This window comes from Serinus canaria, chromosome Z (genome assembly GCF_022539315.1).
Source record: "Serinus canaria isolate serCan28SL12 chromosome Z, serCan2020, whole genome shotgun sequence".
In the NCBI taxonomy this organism is placed as follows: Eukaryota; Metazoa; Chordata; class Aves; order Passeriformes; family Fringillidae; genus Serinus; species Serinus canaria.
Genome location: NC_066343.1, coordinates 67,703,222 through 67,722,403, shown reverse-complemented (window position 1 = coordinate 67,722,403; position 19,182 = coordinate 67,703,222). Strand labels below are relative to the sequence as shown.

The following is a 19,182-nucleotide window of genomic DNA, read 5'->3' as shown; positions in this document are numbered from 1 at the left end:
GGCAAACTCCTGAGATTAGTTCTTGCTTGGAGCTTCTGAGGGTCAGTGCTTCCTTTATTTTACACTTAACAAGCTATGTATGATGATTTGAAGTAGGGCAGAGTGTTTAATGGGATCTTCAATGCCATGAAATCATGGATTTTTGGCAGTGCTTTTCATAGATTCCAAACCAATTAGTTTCAAGTGGCTCTGTGCTAGCATGTCAAGGCTGTGACTGGAATGTAGACATCCATCATTGTCAAACAAGACTAGTATATTAATTTTTATCCATATATATAAAAACTACCACGTTATAACTTCTGTGTGCCTTGAAAACATTCTTAGTAGTTGTAAAAAACTGCAGACAATTCTGGAGGATAGAAAGGTCTGGAGCTGAAGGCATACCCAGAAACAGAGTTGCTTGGATCAAAAGGGTTACAGAAGTTTGCTCTGAGTTAAAACATTTATTTTTTTATTTCAGTTCATCCAGAAGTACTGCAGATGAATTCTAGAAATACCCTTGTGACCTGTTGTGGCTTTGAGCAAACAACTGTTCTCCTAAGTGGGGATTTTTTACTGTGTTGTCTAGTGACACAGCATTAGGAAAGAGTGCATACACACATGTATGCTCCAGAAGATAGAGGATCTGTAGAATATTGGATAAGATGTCCTGTTATTCTGGGTTCATTCATGTATCCTTTCTGTCATCAGAAGAGACTCCTGCTGAGGAGGAAGAGGCTCCTGTGGAGGCTGCTGCTGAGCCAACTGAAGAGGGAGAGACTAAAGATGAAGAACCCACAGAAGAAGCTGAGGTAATTCTCTATAGCCAGCTAAGAGCTGTCATTTTATTTTTAGTATTAGCTTTTAAATGACATTGCTATAAAATGGGTTTGCTTCTGCAATTGGTTATTTTATGTCTGCGATGTCAGCAGGTGAGAACCTGCTGGTTCTCCTGGGCAGCTGTGGTCCTGCTGCCATTTTTCAGATGTAGAAGGTGAGCAAGGAGAGCATAACAGATCTGTCCTTATTCAGATATTATATCAAAATAAAGTATAATCTGCAGGAATCTGGAATCTTCCTGGACAGTATGTCCATTTGTGAAAAACAAAAATCTGGAGAGGTGAAATCAGCAGGTGTAACTGAATGAATGAAGTAGTGGCTTGACTTAAAGGCTGATAGGAAAGGAGTAGCCTGTGAATGTTTGCTCTTATCCACACAGTGTCAGAACCCACAATGTCAGAATTTCAGATGAAACTTGTTGTCTAGCAAGGAAATGAAAACACAGGATAATGGTACTCTAACAAAATCTTGGGGTCCCTGAGTCCATTGTACCAAAGGCAACTATGCTATATTATCTTTCTCATATCAGGTATCTCTATTATGTCAGGTTTTAAAGCAATTTCAGTTCTTGAATGTATATATTCCCATTCAGATATTTCAGAGTCTCATTGATCTGAGTGCTGGAAGTCTCCTAATTTGCATCTTAAATATTGAATCTTCAGTTACAGTCTCCTTCACTAGGCAGCAGAAACCAGCAGCCTGAGAAGGAAGGAGACGACTGATTCTCTCAGGGTGAAGTCACTGCTCTATTTTCTTGCAGGCTGAAGGAGAGGGAGAGGGAGAGGGAGAGGGAGGAGGAGAAGGAGAGGGAGAAGGGGAAAAAGAACCTCAAGTCTCTGAGGCAGTAGAGGAAGAGCCTCCTCCCCAAAAAGCACCAGAAAGGAAGCTTGCAAACCAGTTCAACTTCATTGAGAGAGGTTCGACTACGTACCACTATCCTCTGCGGGTATGTTGCTGTTTCCTTCATTGACTTGGAGGATCTTTCCTTTGGGAGGGCATGTAGATCACCTGTGTTTGTATCATACCCTGTGATCTGTCAATACTATTAGGAAAAAAGGTATAGTGGTTGTACTGATATAAAACATTTGATGTAGTGACAATGATGACAGAAAATTTCTTGCCTCATGAACTCTTGGACAGCCTACAAAAAGTTTTGATGCTACTGTAAAAACTTAAGCCTCTACTTGGATATATTTTTTTCATGTCTATTTTCTCATCTGAAAATGTACGGAGCAACATTAGGGTAGCAGCTGAGTACTTCGAATGTGTGAAAGTAATTTCTGTTTGTCACTGTGTACTTTTATGGTTTTTTTACTTCAACTCTTAATAATGGAGCAGAGATATAATAGATAAGATATAATCTCCATATATTAAAAGGACAAATGTGTTTGGGCTTGTATTAAGCATGGGTACTAGAGTAACAAACTTATGTAACTGTGACAAATCTGTACTTGTACATTGTACATCTCCCTCCCACTCTGCATGCACTTTCCTATAAGTACAGACCCAAACCCTTATGTTCCTTCCCCAAGCTTTTTGCTGAACCTACAGCTCTTCCCTGTGAGCATGTTTTCATGGGGCCTTCTGACTGAGCAATCCTGGTGATGTTGGCTCCTGACAGAGTGATCAAAAAGGAGTTTCCTATACCAGGTATACAAGTTTCAGAGACAAAAATTCTTATGTTTTCCCTGCTACAATTGGAGCGTATATTTCCCCAAAGAGCCTGTCTGTTGTCTTACAGTCATTACACCTAGGGTAGATGTCTTTACATATGAAGGACTCAGAGAGATATATGAGTTATTGTGCTGCTGGAGACAGATCTCAGGAGAGTTTGTCCAGCAGTGGGGTGCTTGCTATGCAGTTTGAGCTTAGATTCTGCATCTTTCAAAAATCCCAGTGGAAGCTGTAGAATTTCCTATTTCTTTGTTCTCAGATCTGAATATTCTCTTCTTTCCAATGATTTTATTGGGAGAAGCTTGTGTGTCTCTGTAGGATTCTGCCTTTGAAAGCAGAATATAGACCTTAAATAGCTGCATAATACTTCTGTGTGCTGTACTGAATGTGCAGTTTCAGCCTCTGAGATGTCTTCATTTCAGAGGTTAGTGAAATGCTACAGGCAGCTTTTTAAAATTTTTCTGACACAACAGGTTTTTGAAAGAAGGTGCTGTTCTTTTAAGGGAATATTTCATAGAAATATATTAATTTATTTCTGAATGTTGATGAAAGGATGGTAAAAATATTGTTTCAGTAGCATCAGATGAATCAACTCTGTTCGATGCTTTTGTTCTGATTGTTGTATCCAACTGGCATTTTAATATATAAGACAAAACTTTTCAAATTTGGTAGGATGTCATATATGAGATCAGAACTGGTACCTGAACATTTCAAATAATAGAGGTGAAAAAACCCCATTTGAATTCCTTCAGAATTAACTGCTGAAATATTTGAAGTATGTGGGAAAAATCAGAAGGTCTTGTGAACATTCTTTTGGTCCACAATAAAATCTTTTTATAGTTGCACAATCACCAACAGTGTTGTACATTGCCCTAGAAGTCATTTGGATATCAAGTAATTAATGCAGACTGTTTCCACAACTAGACTGTGGGACTAAAACAGAGGGCTTCAATGCTGAGATTATGCTTCTTCAAACTTTCTCTTTTTTCAGGAAAAAGGATTGCAGACTGACCCTGCACCTTTTGAAACTTTCTCAGAGAATGTTAACCTGGTAAATCTATATCTATCTCCTTTTTATCTTTAAAGTTGTTTTAGACTATATTTTGGAAACTGAGGTGTGAGAAAATTAAAAACCGAATTACTGTGTTTGCATTCCTTGCATTGAAATGAATTCCTTTACTGTGGCTTTGGTCTCCCATTTGACTCTGACAGCAAACTAGTATGATCCTCTCTTCTGCCTTAATGGGTGAACTTGCCCATGGTTTATATTTCTAAGGTTAAGTGTCTCAGTTTAGATGCTTTTCACTGTTTGTTTTTGTTTTTGGTTTTTTTTTGTTTTTTTTTTTTGCCAGCCACCCTGACCTGTCTGCTTTAGAGACACTTAAGGGAGTGAGAATGGGGAAATCACAGGGTGAGAATAGTTTTGGATTCAGCAAGGGCTGCAGCTTGCAGGGTATTGGCTCCTCTAGGGATATCGCTCTCTCTTGGAGTATTGTTAGGAATTTGGTATATGCAGCACTTGGGTTTTTACTCAGACTAAGTTTAGCAGTATGCAAAAGCAGGTTCATAAAGCCTGAAGCTGAACCAAGTGAGAACTACAGCAAAAGGAATGTGGAAGATCTGTTCCAAGAGACTTAACTCTGCTTTATGTAGTAGAAATGTGCCTATCTATTCTTGAAGAAAGGCTCTGTAGCATTTTCTGCATCCCTTAAAAATGTAAAATAAAATATTTTGGATAAAATTTCACACAATAAATATGTTACATCTTTCAGTGGAAAGGGAATCAGCCAATTCTGCTGATTAATTCTCAGATATTTGTAAAATGTAATTTTGTTTGTCACAGATACAAAGATCGTTTCAAGCTAGTGTTGAAAACTGGTGTTGAAAACACCATTTGGTTACCAGTGAGTAGAGGAAGGGGAGAAGACACTGTAACATAATGGCAGCAATTTAAAAAAATGCTGGTATAGGAAAATGATAGGAAGGGGAGTGGAAGTATCTCTGTCAGGTTAAAAACTGTAATCTATTCTATTCCTGACCCTGAAATTACAGAGTAATTGGCTGGAGATCTTCCCTCCCTCCAGCTGGAGTTTTCTTCCCTTTTTTTCCTTACAGTGAGATGTCCTGAGACTTAGAACAGAGATCTTTAAGATAATTAGGTCCTGACTAAGATTTTGCATTGAATGTTTGAAAGCTAAGAGGAAAGGTTTTCCTTTGATTTCTTTTAATATTGTTGAAATTTTCAGTGGGTCTAAAATAATGTTTTTATAGAAATTCTTTTTTTCCCCTCAGCTCTTTTTTCCTTCAAGTTATTCCTTATGCACACAATTTCCTACTCCAAAATTTTCTGTTCTACTCCTTCTCATAATTGTCTCATCTTCTTTGTCCTTTCCCTGATGTTTGGAACATCTTTCCATCTCGTTTCTGCAAATTTACAACACAATACAGTTGTTTTTTTTCTAAAGAGTTCTGCTACCTTTATTTCAATGTTGTAGTCTATATTCTATATTTAAATCATATTCCCTATCCTAAGCTAATGTGTCAGATTGCCTTTCGTTTTGTCCTGAAAAAAATATACTGGCTTCAGATACAATTCTAGGATTTCAATACTAATTAATAATTCTTAAGAGATGTTACTTTTGGATCTACTCAAGTAAGACATGTGTGGCATGTGGCATAGCAGAAGATGCAAAACTGCTCTCAGTTTCCATTTGATCATATGCTGCAGAGTTGGAGTCCAAATTTAAATTGTGTTAAGCAACTACAATTTAATTTTCCAACACCACATGAGAAATGTCATTAAGCAAATGTTTAATGCATGTTTCCTGTTAAACACTGGTAAATGAGCCAAACACAAAGTCCTGCACAAATAAAGGTACAGAGTCAAATAAGCAAGTAGAGTGTTGGAGGAAAGAAATTGTTAAGAATGCTGTAATGTTCTTAAAATAAGACATGCTCCATCATTCTTGAAAAATCCTGGACCTCAACTCTTCACTTTTTGTGTAAGAAAACAGATGTTCAGCTAGTTCCAGCAGCAGTTGTACTGTTGTGATGACTATCATATTTTTTGTGATGGTGTAGTTGGCTGTTCTCAGGAATATGATCAGGTCTTGATAAATCCTGCCTCTGTCTGTCTCTCAGTGGTTTATCTATGATTCCTATGTGGAGGAACTTGAGAGAATGGAAAAAGCAAAAGAGAAAGAAAAAGCAAAACCTGTGGCAGTAAAGAAAGAAGATCAGAAAACTGGAAGAAAGTTATCCTACGTGGAGCCACCGGTATGTTTCATAACATAGGGAATAAGGTTGTTCAAAGTGCTGATGGGGCATCTGTAGATGGAAATCAGGTGAAAGTAAATCATGTTGGCTGTGCAGCTTGTTGTCTTAGTAGGCAAATAACACCTTTAGGAAATGCAGAAGTTAGTTTTTGCTAGAAATTGAATTCCCAAAACAGGGTTTCTGTTGTGCTGTATAAAACAGGATTTTGATTTTGCACAATCTTGTTTTCAAACCTGATTTCCAAGTGAGATATATAGCTCTTGGTTTTTGTCCACTGTGTTTGTTTCATATTTTTGATTATTCTGTAAGAGATAAAAGAATTAAATAGGTAGAAACACCTACAATTTCAAAGAATTGTAAGAGATGATGGTTTTACATACAATGTTTTAATCTGAAAGGCACTGAAATTTAAGATTACAAAATACAGCACTGTAGTAAAACACTTATCACTATTTTTTAATTTTATTTGTTATGATTTTATAGAATTACAATTTATACATTTTCTAATTATAGATACCTAAGTGGAATGCTTCTCAGAATATCAGGTGTCCTAACACGTGCCATGCCCTGAGCTGATGCTGTGACCTCGCTGTGAGGGTGGTACTGACTCCTAATCCAAAGTCAGGAGTAACCTAGGAGTGCCTTGTGGGAACGACAGTTCATTCTATCAAAGTGACAGTATCCCCATCCTTAAAATATTATCCCACTTCAAACACCAAGCGTACAATATATAGGACAATATGGCAGCCTTGAAAGATCTTCTTCATGTTCCAAAATGTTATCAAGGGATTCAGGAAATTTCTATTATGGTTTAACTGGCTGGTTCTTTCTTCCCCAATCTAAGGCAAACAATTTAGAAGGCAAACTGAAATAATTTCTTTATCAACTGGAGCAAGATACCCTGAGAATTATAATACAGAACCATGTATATCAGTTCATAACTTTCTCCTAGAATAGGTGTAGACATATCAACATAAGATATAGATAGATAGATAGATAGATAGATAGATAGATAGATAGATAGATAGATAGATAGATAGATAGATAGATAGATAGATAGATAGATAATGTGTGTGTGTGTGTGTGTGTCCGTGTGTGTGTGTCTGTGTGTGTGTAATAAGAGCTGACTCCTGAAACTGGCTTTAGCTCTTTCCTACCATATGGCAAATACAACTGTAGATGATTTAGCTGGTTTAGCCATGAAGCAGTGCTGTGCCAGCATAAACCTTACAGTATAAACAGGCCAGGAACATGTTCTGAAAGGAATCTTCCTGTGAATTGTGCCATTAAAATTCCCAGTCCTTTTGAAAACCAGTAAACCTTTCACCTGAGTATGTTTTGGAGAATTAAGCCTCAAGTCAACATTGCAATTACAGGCTTAAAGGGTGGACTGCTAAAAGCTAAATGAAAATAAAGTGAAACCATATTGTAAAGCACCTGCTGCCCACTCTGCTGACAACAGTGGGAAATTGAAATCCAGTCACTCATGCTGTCTGTCCCTTTGGTGTTTTGCTTTTCACACTTAACATGTTCCAGGGGGCTTGAAGGGAAGCCAGAAAGTCGATGCACTGAGTAAGTGAAAGGAAAAGCTTCTTTATGCAGAGCTAGTGTCCCAAACTGAGGTCCTCTGTGAGGCTGGTCAACCAACCTAAAGTGTATGAAAGACCTGATGAATTCTTCACTCATTAACTGGAAAAAATGCAACCTGAAGTACTCCAAGGCTCAAATCAGATTTACAACAGTCATTATGTCTGTTCAGATGTAGGTGTATGGGAATTAAATGCTGATGGCTTCAGAATCTGTATTTCTGGCCTCAAGTCAGAAAATGGAGAAGTAAGTTTTGTGGGGCTGCTAACTCACACATTACATATGTTACACCCTGCTAATTGAACCAGAACTTTTCCAGCTGAGTGCTTTTTAAGGCCAAATGGTGCTCGGTCATTGCTGAAGGGAACTGAGGAACATCAAGCAGGAGACATGGCTGATCTGGATCAAGCTGCAATGACTAGAAGCCACAATTAATTTACACTATTGTTTTGGTTAGGCTAGGTATTAGCAAGGAAAACTATGATAGCTACTGAGATAGCACCAGATTTAACCCAAGGAAAAGAAGAAGATAAAATGAGTGGCTAGTATGACAGGTGAGTCTCTCATGGAAGCTGTTGCTATGGTAGGAGGCCATGAAAGAGAAGATCCAAGAACTAGGGCCACAGCTGGAGATGATGGTAGGAGTTAGATGAGGATTTAAATATGTAGTGAATGAAAAGAGAGAAAACAGTACTGGTACTGAATAAGAGGTCAAAGGAGTGCATGACTGGAAAAGCAGAGAAGAGGGGATGGGAAGAAATGGAGGGGGGAGCCTTGACAGTTCTTGACAGAAGCTTCTCACTAGAGGAAAAGAAGTAAAATGAAGCTATGCATTGCAGCTTTCTTGCTAGGAAAACCAAGAAAGACATGGTTTAGCAAAACAGACAATAGAGTCAGCCAACAGGAGAGGAAGGGAGATAACCAAGGATTTCAACAGAAGGAAGGGTGAGAATTTTATAAATAAGATGTATGAGGGAATAGAAGTTGGAATAATAGAAAGTATTTGACTGGAGACTATAATGAGGTCCTAGAAATCTCTCCATGTGCCTCTCACTCAAATGGAACTAGAGGGGAAAGGGTGTGCTACATCTAATAGCAATGATACAGCTTTTGGAACTTTTCCTCAGTGTTTAATCAGGGCAGTACACAGACCATGGATAACACAAAATACCAAAGTTGAATGATATTAAATTTTCTGAGTTGAAAATATCTGGAAGCAGAGACAATTAGACAGAAGTGTTGTATCTGCCTGTCCTGCTCTTTCTGTTCCTGTACCATCTGTTTATGGCTCTGATTACAGGGAGGTTACTCAATGATCTTAAAGGTCTTTTTCAACCCAAATGATTCTGTGATTTGACAGTTCTGACCCAGAGACATGCTTGGTCTGATCCATAACCCTCCTTATGTTCTTGAATGAACTTAGAAATGACAGTATTTGAGGCAGAAGCAAAATGCAAAGTGCTTAATGTAATTGGTGTGGGCTTGCTCCTCTCACCCTTGGATGGCAAGGCATAAAAATACAAGTCTGGCTTTAAGGATTTGGAATGAATCTATGCAAAGAGGTGTGGAGCAATGTGTTTGGACCATAACAAGGACATGTTGTATGCAAGAGAGGTAAAACCTATACCATCAGTCTGACCTTTACCAGCACATGAGGCAACAGTATTAATAAGGAGGAAAAAAATACAGAACAGGGATTAAATATGAAATGAAATAAAATAGCACATATTTACCAAAGGCAGGCTGTGTTCAAATAATCTCATCTCTTTCTTTAATGAAAGGCAAGTTGTGTTTTCCTGGAACAAGCAAAGTAGAGGAAAGGTAATCTAGCTGGAATTCTGTTTAGCAATAGCAAAACTATTGCATAATGCCATTAGGCAATTATTAGATAGACCAGAAAAGTTGTTATTACAGCTTGAGAGGGACTGGTGGAGTGGAAGACTTCATTTTGGAGTAATAAAACCATCTTTGCTGAGGAGCAGGTTTATAGTCTGTAATGACAGAGAGAAACATGAGTGTGATTCTCCAGCAACTCCATGTTGGTTGGGGAGCTGTGATGTGGCTATGAGGGACCAGTCCACTGCTGGAATTTACCCTGTGATGAATAGTAGAGAAGATATTTATGTTATGTGAGGTGAGCTGATACCTTTTCAGGAGTAGACAGGGATGTGTGATTTTGATCATCACTTTTCAATGGTTGCAAAACTACATAGATATGGAAATATCATAAGAAATTGAAAGCTTGAATTAACAGCACTAGAAAATCTTAACATGTTTATCTGTTAATGCAAAGGTAGGTAGGGACTCTGATTTGGATAACAGAGAGAGAAAGAGAATTACTAAGGAAGAGGAGAGTGTCAACAGAAATACTGATGGTGTCAACTAATTAGAAATATAAAAATTAAAATGTAAATTAATTAAAATATGAAAGCAAAACAGGAGCTTTCTGCAATGGGAGGTGGTTATCATTGTCCTAAGAAGTCCAAACAAAATTTATATTTAACAGAGAAATGTGCATTCCTGAATCATGTGAGGTTCTGTCTCACGTGTCTATCTCACAGTAGCATTATCCCTGTCTGAGATGTGCCTGGTGAGACAGCCCACAGGGTCAAAATAGCACTTGGAAGATCTTGGATGATGGCTACTATAATTTTTCATGTAACAGATGAATTTAGAATGCAATTAATTTTCATGTTATTGTTCACCTGTTCGTGGTCATCCCAGAGAGTGCAAGAGTTGTCACCGACTCCCCTGTCTTCAATTTTCTGTTTGCAGTTTATCAGAATTAAAAGAAAAGAGTGAAAATGAGGGGATGAGTACAGTTATGGAATTTAATAACTGCTTGACATGATTTGAGCTGGGGGACTTTATTTGGGATTTACAGCTGGTGTTTGCATTCAGGTGTTGGCTGGGCAACAGTGACAATAACTCTGTACTGTTCTTCTTTGCAAACCAGGGGCTCTTCTAGTTGCAGTATATATATGCTGGAGGTATGAGTGGATACTGCACTGATTTTGGGGTGGGGTTTTTCTCCTGGACATGGAGTTACACACCAGTAGAAGCTTTTTTTGATGCTTCAGTTTATGGGAGTCACACATTGCAACTGGCCAGTGGCTGAGAGGCAAGTATGAGGCAGTTAGTGATAAGGAATTACAAGGCAAGACCAAGACATTTTTTTTCAAATATTAGCCCATTATCCATTTTACATGTGATTCAATTAACATTATTGCTGTTCTAAAAATAACTTATGCACAGAAATAAACAAAGCAAACCTGATATCCTGTAAGCTCTCCTTGCATTTGGCTAGCTAGCTCAGAATTGGCCTAAGGAGGAAAAGTGTGTTTCAAAAAGAATTTTTTTTTTTAAAGAAGAAATTAGGCCTAGCACTTCCTCTGAAGATTTATTTTAGCAGCATACAGAATAAACAAAATCTGAAACAGGACAGGATACAAACAGAAAATAACTTACTCTCATCCACTTATAATGTCAAAAATGTAGTCATCGACGTGCTGTTAACAGGATAGCTACCTGACAGAAAAGCTGACTTAAAACTTTTTTGATTCATCTGGAAAGTTTCCTACACTGCAGAGAAAAACCAGTTGAATAATATATTGCTTCTCCATTTACAAGGTTTTTTGGTTTTTGTTTTATTTCTTTTTAAATTTTAGCCTGCTTTCCACTGACACTCCCCAAAAATAAAATTTGTGGAATCATATCATAAATTAATAGAATGATTTGGGTTGCTAGGGACCTGAAAGATCATCTCATTCTGACCACTGTACCATTGGCAGGGACACATTCCTCTCGACCAGGGTGCAAAAAGCCCTGTCCAACCTGGCCTTGAACACTTCCAGGGCTGGAACATCCACAGCTTCTCTGGACAACCTGTGCCAGTGCCTCTACAGACTCACAGTAAAGAAATTTTTCCTAATATTTGATCCAAATCTACCCTCTTTCTTTTTAAACAGGTGTTCCTCACCCTATCACTATACTTCCTGATAAGTAGTCCTTCCCTGTATTTCCTATAGGTTCCCTTTAGGGACTGGAAGGTGCTTTAAGGTCTCCCCAGAGCCTTCTCTTTTCCAGGCTGAACAGCCCCAATTCTCTCAGCCTGTCTCCATAGGAGAGGGGCTCCAGCCGCTGATCATGTTCATGGCCTCCTCTGGACTCACTCCAGCAGCTCCATGTCATGCCTGTGCTGGCAGCCCAGAGCTGGATGCTCCAGGTGGGTCTCACCAGAGTGGAGCAGATGGTAGAATCCCCTGCCTTGATCTGCTGCCTTTCTCTGAACTTGGTTTCAAGTTCTACTTAATTTTTTCTAGGCTGGAAAAAGAGGACTGCACACATTACTGGAGGTGTAAGCAAACCATGGACTTCTAAAAAATGTAACAGTTTATAGAATTTTTTATCTCTTTTGTCCTCTCATCTCTGTGTAGCCCTATTAATTTCATGCTGTTTGAATGAGATTCAGTCTCCCTTGAGTCTCTACAGAGCCCTGGAAAGAAGCAGAGGGACAGACATAATCTGAAGTCATGTTCCTAGTTCTGACTGTGACTGTGTGGTGTAGTTTGGTCAACCCATTTCACTTTTTCTTTTCATATTCATGGCACTCTCTGAGCTGTGTCAAGGATGGCATGTTTCTTCCCAGCTTTGTCACTATGAAGGAAATCTTACTGTGCTGGCAGCCATCAGTTCAGGCCCTTGAAGATTAAAGGCTTTGAAACCTGGGGGGGGCTTTGGGGCGAAGTAGTGGATGGGGATTCAGGTACTTGGAACAGCAAGCTCTCAGAGCACTTTGTATATGCCTTGGCATTCTGACATCATTGCACAGAGCTGTGATGACATACTTATATGGTCAGCACTGTGGACTTTCAAGCTTTGTCCATCCCCCTGCTAACACCCAGGCTTCTTGTTCTTCTTTCTAGTAAGTCCAGTTTGGATTTCACTAGTGGTCACACATACACACACAGAGTATTGAAAGCACACTCACAAAAAATAATTGAGAATGGAGTTTAGTAAGATATGGTGATCAGCCACAAGGCTCTGTGAGATAAGCGCATGATCCAAACACCTGCTGACAGACAAACAGCCCCTGCTGGGGCTTTTCTCCACTTGTCCATGGATGTGTGAATGGATCAGGTTGGAATTACCCAGTGATTGACTGAAGCACTACTAAATCCCGTGATGTTTACTTAATGCACGAGACCTTAGAGCTCTCCAGGTAGAGAGATGTGAGAGTGCTCATGCATGACCAAACCGCTCTGATTTCATGACCAAATATGATGAACTGTTATATAGTGAGATGGGGTAGGCATCATCTATGTCCTTTTAGGTCATCCTGTCAGGAGTTACCTTGAAAGACAAGACTCTTATCTACCTTTATAGGTAAGTACTTGTATTGAGCTAAATCAGGAACAAATACTGAAGTTACTGCAGCTCAGCTGTGGATGGCATCTTGCTACATTTATAATAAAGCAATTGCATTTTTTCAAGTGCCTGTATAATTAGGTTCTGGTATGACACATTTCAAATTAATCTGTATTCAAGATCAAAGGACTCAAGTATTTCAGTCACATGAGGTCTGAGGCACCTGTAAACAGATGGGAAACACATTTTCTCTTCCTTTCTTTTTTCTTCAGCACGTTGATTCTCTAAGCAAGGTGGCAAAGGCTGCTAAAATAGCGGAACGGATGGTGAATCTGAACACATATGATGACATTGCACAAGGTATGGCCCACTGAGAGGTGCTTCTAACTCAAGTCTGAAGTGTCAGTCCTCCAGATAAGTACCTACAGCCACGGCAAGGACAGGACAGGACAGAACAGAATAGAAAAACAGAAGTAAAATGAGCAGGACTAGGAACCTGTGGACTCACGCAAGGCAAATAGTACATGAGACCGTGGGCATGCAAAGACTATGCCACATTAGCCCTGCTCTGAGCTGGCTGGGAACAGCAGGTCTGGTGAGCACTGCCCTCCCTGCAGCACTTCCTTCCCTCAGCAGGTACTTCACTCCTGGATGCAGGTGCTAGTGACAGCAGCCACAGCAGGGCTGATCCCTACTCACATACCAACCATGGCAACGTACTCGGACTTGATGTCATTTTGAAAGAGTCATTTTGCTGTCTCTGCTCAGCTTCCTCCTGAAGGGCTATGTCCAGCTCTGGGAATGGACTGAGGTCACGCCTTGCTCAGGGCTTCTATTTTCTTCTTAATTCTTTGTCTGCTGATCATCAGTTTGATTTTTATTTTTCCTATGTGTGAGAGGACTTGGTAAAATGCATTTAAAGGGCTGAGTTGCTGGTTTGGATCAGGATTTAAGAACTGAGACAGATTTTACACTAACAATTGGGTTGTGCAAAGGCTCTGAGGATAACAGTTTGTCTTTTGAAGCTCCCCTGACACTGAACTGTGCTGATTTATTTCTGATTTATACACTGGGACCTTTTCCTTGATTTTTTTTTTTTGTTTAGATTTTAAATATTTTGAGGATGCATCAGATGAATACAGAGGCCAGAAAGGAACTCTCCTCCCACTCTGGAAGTTCCAGTATGAAAAAACCAAGAAACTTGCAGTTACTGCCCTCTCCTGGTAAGTCTCTTCTTTCCAAACTAAATCTCGACTGTTGCGCCGGGGAATGGAAGGGAATGTAAAGGGATCTTACGAGGCAGGGCTGATTTCTCTGGGAACACGGGTTTGATTTGTTACAGTCGGCTGCTCAGGCAGCACTGAAACGTGCCTGGTGCTTCTGGTTGCAGAGAAGATTGTGTAAGGCTGAATGTGACAGGCAGGAATGTGACAGGCCCTGCAGCAGAAACTGAAGGCAGAGCAGGCTCTGTGCAGCACTGGGGAAAAGTGAGTGTGGTTAACAGGGTAAAGAAGAATCCTGACTTGGAAAAGCTGGGTTAGATGTGTCATATCTTTGGACAGTATGCTGTAAGAATCAGCCATGCATAGGACAGCCTCAAAAATCCAGCTATGTACTTGAGTGTTGACCAAACACTTTTTGAACTCCATCAGGCTTGGTGCTTCCCTGGGGAGCCTGTTCTTGTGCCCAGCCACCCTCTGGGTGAAGAACCATTTTTTAAGATTGAATGTAGCTCTCTCCTGACGCAGCTTGATGACATTCCCTTGGCTTCTGTGACTGCTCATCACAGAGAAGAGATCAGTCTGCCCCTCCTCCTCACAATGACATTTTAAGTGCAGTGAGGTCTCCCCTCAGTCTCCTGTTTTCCAAGCTGAACAGACCAAGTGACCTGAGCCACTCTCACACAAGGGCTTCCCCACCAGACAAGAGAGGTATTTGTGTATTGGGATCTTGCACAATTCAGTGCAATAGGCATTTGCCCTGCAGTCCACTTTCACATATTTTCGTCAGTCCAAAAATGATCACTGATACTTGCAAATCTACTCTCTTTTGTTCTGAGATATTATTGCTATGGTTATTACTGTGAAAAAACCCCATTCAACACCAGCACAAACGAGTCCTTTCACTTTTTAACATGCTTGATGGTTCTCAGAACTGGCTTGGTTCATGCACCGAGCATGAGACACACCTTGTCAGACCCTGCCCTGTGTTCCCCTGCAGTTAGGTCTCCTCTTACTTGTTTGTGTGAGCACGTTTGTGCCTTGATGAGGAGAATCTGTGGAAAGACATGGCAGGATTACCATCTTCTGCCTTTCAAGACACTGTGGTATTATGTAAGAGAGTATCAAGCATGCAGTTTTGTGAGAATTACAGATAACAGTGAAAATGGGAAGCAAAATTGGGAGAAAAGGCATCTTTAATAGGTAGTTTATACTGCTATTAAATTTGTCTCCAGGAAATGATAAGAGAAAGATGGCTCTGGAGTTGGAAGAATTAGTTGGAGTTGGAAGAATTACTCCAATTGCTTTATAGAATAAGCTTTTCTAATTCAATTTTTATTCTCTCATTTTTAGCAGTGATGGTGCATTTAGTGAAAAGAACAAGAGCATTAGGATGCCTAGGTATTAGCCCAAATGAAAAAGGAGAAATGAAAAGAGAAGTGGGTTTATTTTATTAATTCACAGTAGCAATTCAGAGAAAATGCTCATAGATAATTTCCACATATGTTCAGTTCATGGAATTGTTATCCACTGGTTGTGCTGTGTGAGCTCAGGGATAACAACAGTACTGATCTGTCACTCGCATGCCGAGGTCAGGGCAGGAACAGACGAGAGGCAGGATCATAGCAAAGGCAAAGAAGAACTTTATTCAAAAGAACCGCATGGTTTTTATAGAGTGGTACGAGAGATTCTGTTCTATTGGCTAACAAACAGAAACATCTTTCTCACGCACTGTCCTTGAGAGGAGTGGAAAAATAAGGTAGAAGAATAGCACTTGCAAGTTGTTTATGGTCAACAGGTTATCACATCTTTCCAACTACCTAAAATCTCTCACAAGCTGCTGTGAGAAACACCTGCCGTTTCTCTCTCCCTGTCCCATGGCATCCACACTGATCTTTGTCCCATGGAAATCCTACCTGCAGCAGTCTACCACCCACAGAGGAGGTTGTAGAGATAGTAGTTGTTTTTCAAGTAAAGGGACTTTAGAAGACAAAGTAGATGGCTAATTGCTCATTGCCAGTATTTGCCAGAGGAAATACAATGTTCACCAGCTGGGTCAAAAGGGAATTTCCCTTCCTGATTTGTGGTTGTGATCATGAATTTATGATTATGAACTCTCATAATTTAATAACAGGTAGGGAAAGTGAGTTTATTGATTTAGAAACTCTTTAGTTCTTGCCACTGAAAGATGGAAACCAATATATTTCTGCCTTTTTGCTTTCCTCAAAGATCTAATTTCTAAAAGTAAACTTCCAGCAGTTATGAAATGGATAAGCCAAGAAGTGCTGGAGATTGACATGTCTGTCTTTTTATCTTTTTCATCTACTGTTTTGAGCTTATAATGTTCTGCTTTTTTGTGCATCACCAGTTTGGATGAGTTACTCACAAACTTTATTAGTGCATATGGTCAAAGGGCAGAACCCTCAGACTGAGTGGAGTCCTGTGAGAATGAACTCTGAAGTTAACGTGTGAAACACTGTGTATTGCTGTGGAACTACATGGTTAATAATAAATGCCATCTTATATATTTTTTCTCATTACAGGAATCCAAAGTACAAGGACCTATTTGCAGTGGGGTATGGTTCTTGTAAGTATTAAATGCAAAAGAATCACTGAGAGATTTAAAATATTTAACAAGTGCTCTGAGATCAATTCAGACAGTCCTCTGAGGCATGGATTGCATCTCATAGCAAGAACTCACCTAATTTCATAGCAATAAATTGAGGTTTCACTCAATACAGAGATTAGGCCTTTCCATTCCATGACATGAACATTCAGAAATACATGGGCATAGACAGCAATTACTGCAGGACTAAACCAAATTTAAAACAGGATAATGTGATTTTGATGAACTATTCTTTCTTCCTTCGTGGTCTGGAGAACAGAAATATACATGATTTCAAAGGAGTTTATATAGATTAATGGAGGACCAGTTTGCTGTTGGAGGAAACTACCTGATTGAGTAAGTTGATAGCTGTGTGTTGCAGGGAGCTGAGTACATACAGGGGGACAGACCTGTATTTGCTGACCTCAATTTAAACAATTGCTATATGTTGGTGTAAGATACTTGGCTAGACTGGTTACAGGAACCTTTGGTTTCATCCCAAATATGTCTTTATTCTTGTCTTTTTCTGTACTCTGACAATGGAACCAGATGGGTTGTCTTCATTTTTGCTGGTAAGGACTGTGCTCTGCTTGCAATATTGCAAAATTTAATTTTCCTTTTAAATTTACAGTTTTCTTTTGACTTTCACTGCATCTGAGTCTGGAAATGTTCTTGTTATTTTGCCAAGATGCCTAAATTGGCCTGACACTCTTTTTAATTCAGCAGGCAGCAGCTATTCTGAAAAGCAGATTAGAATCAGCTTTTAGAAAAAAAAAGCATGGTGTGAAGTGCCCAGGATGTCCTTGCCTTGTACAGCACAACAAAATCTTATTGTTCTCAAATCTCTGTGCTGAGAGAGTGCAGGAATATAGCAGTGCCTACCCACTGCCCTGCCAGCCAGGTGGCAGAGGAGAGATACAAGCTCAAGGAAGGTAATCTCCCTGCTTAACCTATTCCATAACCTATTCATTTAATTGTTTTGATTTCATACACTATGTACACTAGGCAAGACCGATATGCTTTCTGGGTTGTGCAAAAGTTAGTTTAGTTCTACCAGGATCCATTGTGCCAAAGGCAATACGGAGGTGCAAAGGGAGGGAGACTCTAACTCAGTGGTTTGCTGTGTAAGTGACAAGAGAGCCAGAAATCTTCTTACCCAGTTTTTATTGAGGACAGAGGGCATAGCTTGTCTCAACCTGCTGAAGGCACCTGACAGCTGAGAGCTGTCTCTGCTGTTGGCTCCCCCTTTAGTCAGCACGGGGAGATCAGCACATCCAGGGGTCATCAATCCTGATGTTCAAGGGAGGAGCTAAGTGGCTCTCTGGAAGGGGTGATCCCTCCTCACAAGTGAGCTGAGGCAGAGCACCCAGCCGATTTATCTCACCTCCCTTTAGTTGTCTCTTAGACAACTAAATGAGGTGAGATAAATCCAGCCTAGAGGAAATGATCCTAGAGTCCCACAAAGACTGGGATATCTTTGGGTCTGCTGTGGCCATAATTACATCACCAGTCTTCTGTGCAGCAGGCATTTGGGAGCACTGCCAAAATACAAGTAACACATTTGTCCTGCTGCCTAAATTGTACTTTTTGAAACTAAGGATCCCTTGTTTACTGTGGGTTGACACCACTCCAGAGTGATGGGGGCTTTCTTTACAGAGAGGTCCCTAGCCTCTACCTTGCTTTTGTACCCTATTTCTGAAGTCTTCTCCAGTGATTTAATGGGGTGCGGGTTTCTGATGCTAACGGTGTTTCTTTGGCATGAGACAGGCTCTTTGAACAAGGAAATATTGTCATTATAATTTGCAATTCAGGGTTCATGCTGCCTGGCTGGAACTAATTTTTATTCCCATGAGGAGGAGCTGTCTTTCTGTTTTTATTTTTGCATAAATGAGATTGCTGGGTTTCTGGCTACACTGACAGCTTGCAGTGCAGGTTTCAGAGCCACTAGTGGGTGTTGGGCTTGTGTTCTGCCTTGCTGATGGGAACACTCTGAATACAAGCTCAGGTCTTTGCCATCACCTCAGTTCATGTTCCAAAAGCAATTGTGCCTCTGACGGGCTTCAGAGATGGCTTTTTATGTGCAGCTCCAACTGTCAGCACATGAGCTGAGTAGGGAAAAACATTTTCTCTATGGCCAATGTATTTTATCCCACAGTTTCTTTGGATTTAATGGATGTAACTTTCCACTCAAGGATGTTTGAAGAGTACAGACTCACACACAAAGCACTGGCAATCTGAGGTATTTGGCAAAGAAGTCTACTCAGTTCTTCACAGTCTGAAATAGGGCTTTATGTAGGCAGAAGAAAAGCGCATAAAGATACATATACTGTTATAGCTTTCTAGTGTAAAATCAGCATAAGTAGTGCTGGCACAGGGTCCCTACACTGGTGTGACTGCGTCCAAAGTAAGAGTTTCTGCAACTTTGTGATCAAACTAAATCAGTGTCAAATCCAGACCAGAGCTTTCATGGAGATGAGCTGGCTCTTAGTAGATGTCCTTAGGCTCCCCAAAGCTGAAGAGCAATCGTGGAACACGGAACATGGAACAACGCTGGTTGCACCCTCCTAAAACATAGAGACAGGTAAATACAGGGTGATTGGGCATACTTACTGGGCAGTCATGTGTTTTCCTATT

General features: G+C 40.0%; 2 protein-coding genes across 2 annotated transcripts in view; one reads left to right on the top strand and one right to left on the bottom strand.

Annotated features, from left to right (window-relative positions):
- DNAI1 (dynein axonemal intermediate chain 1) overlaps positions 1 to 19,182 on the top strand; it is a 126,662-nt gene that overhangs the window by 16,978 nt on the left and 90,502 nt on the right. The window contains 7 exon segments of the mRNA XM_050987444.1: positions 691 to 791; positions 1,580 to 1,765; positions 3,485 to 3,544; positions 5,635 to 5,769; positions 12,996 to 13,083; positions 13,829 to 13,946; positions 16,487 to 16,530. Coding sequence (XP_050843401.1) covers positions 691 to 791; positions 1,580 to 1,765; positions 3,485 to 3,544; positions 5,635 to 5,769; positions 12,996 to 13,083; positions 13,829 to 13,946; positions 16,487 to 16,530 — 732 coding nt within the window.
- The window catches only part of UBAP2 (ubiquitin associated protein 2), a 418,367-nt gene that overhangs the window by 381,358 nt on the left and 17,827 nt on the right, over positions 1 to 19,182 (bottom strand). The window lies entirely within an intron of this gene.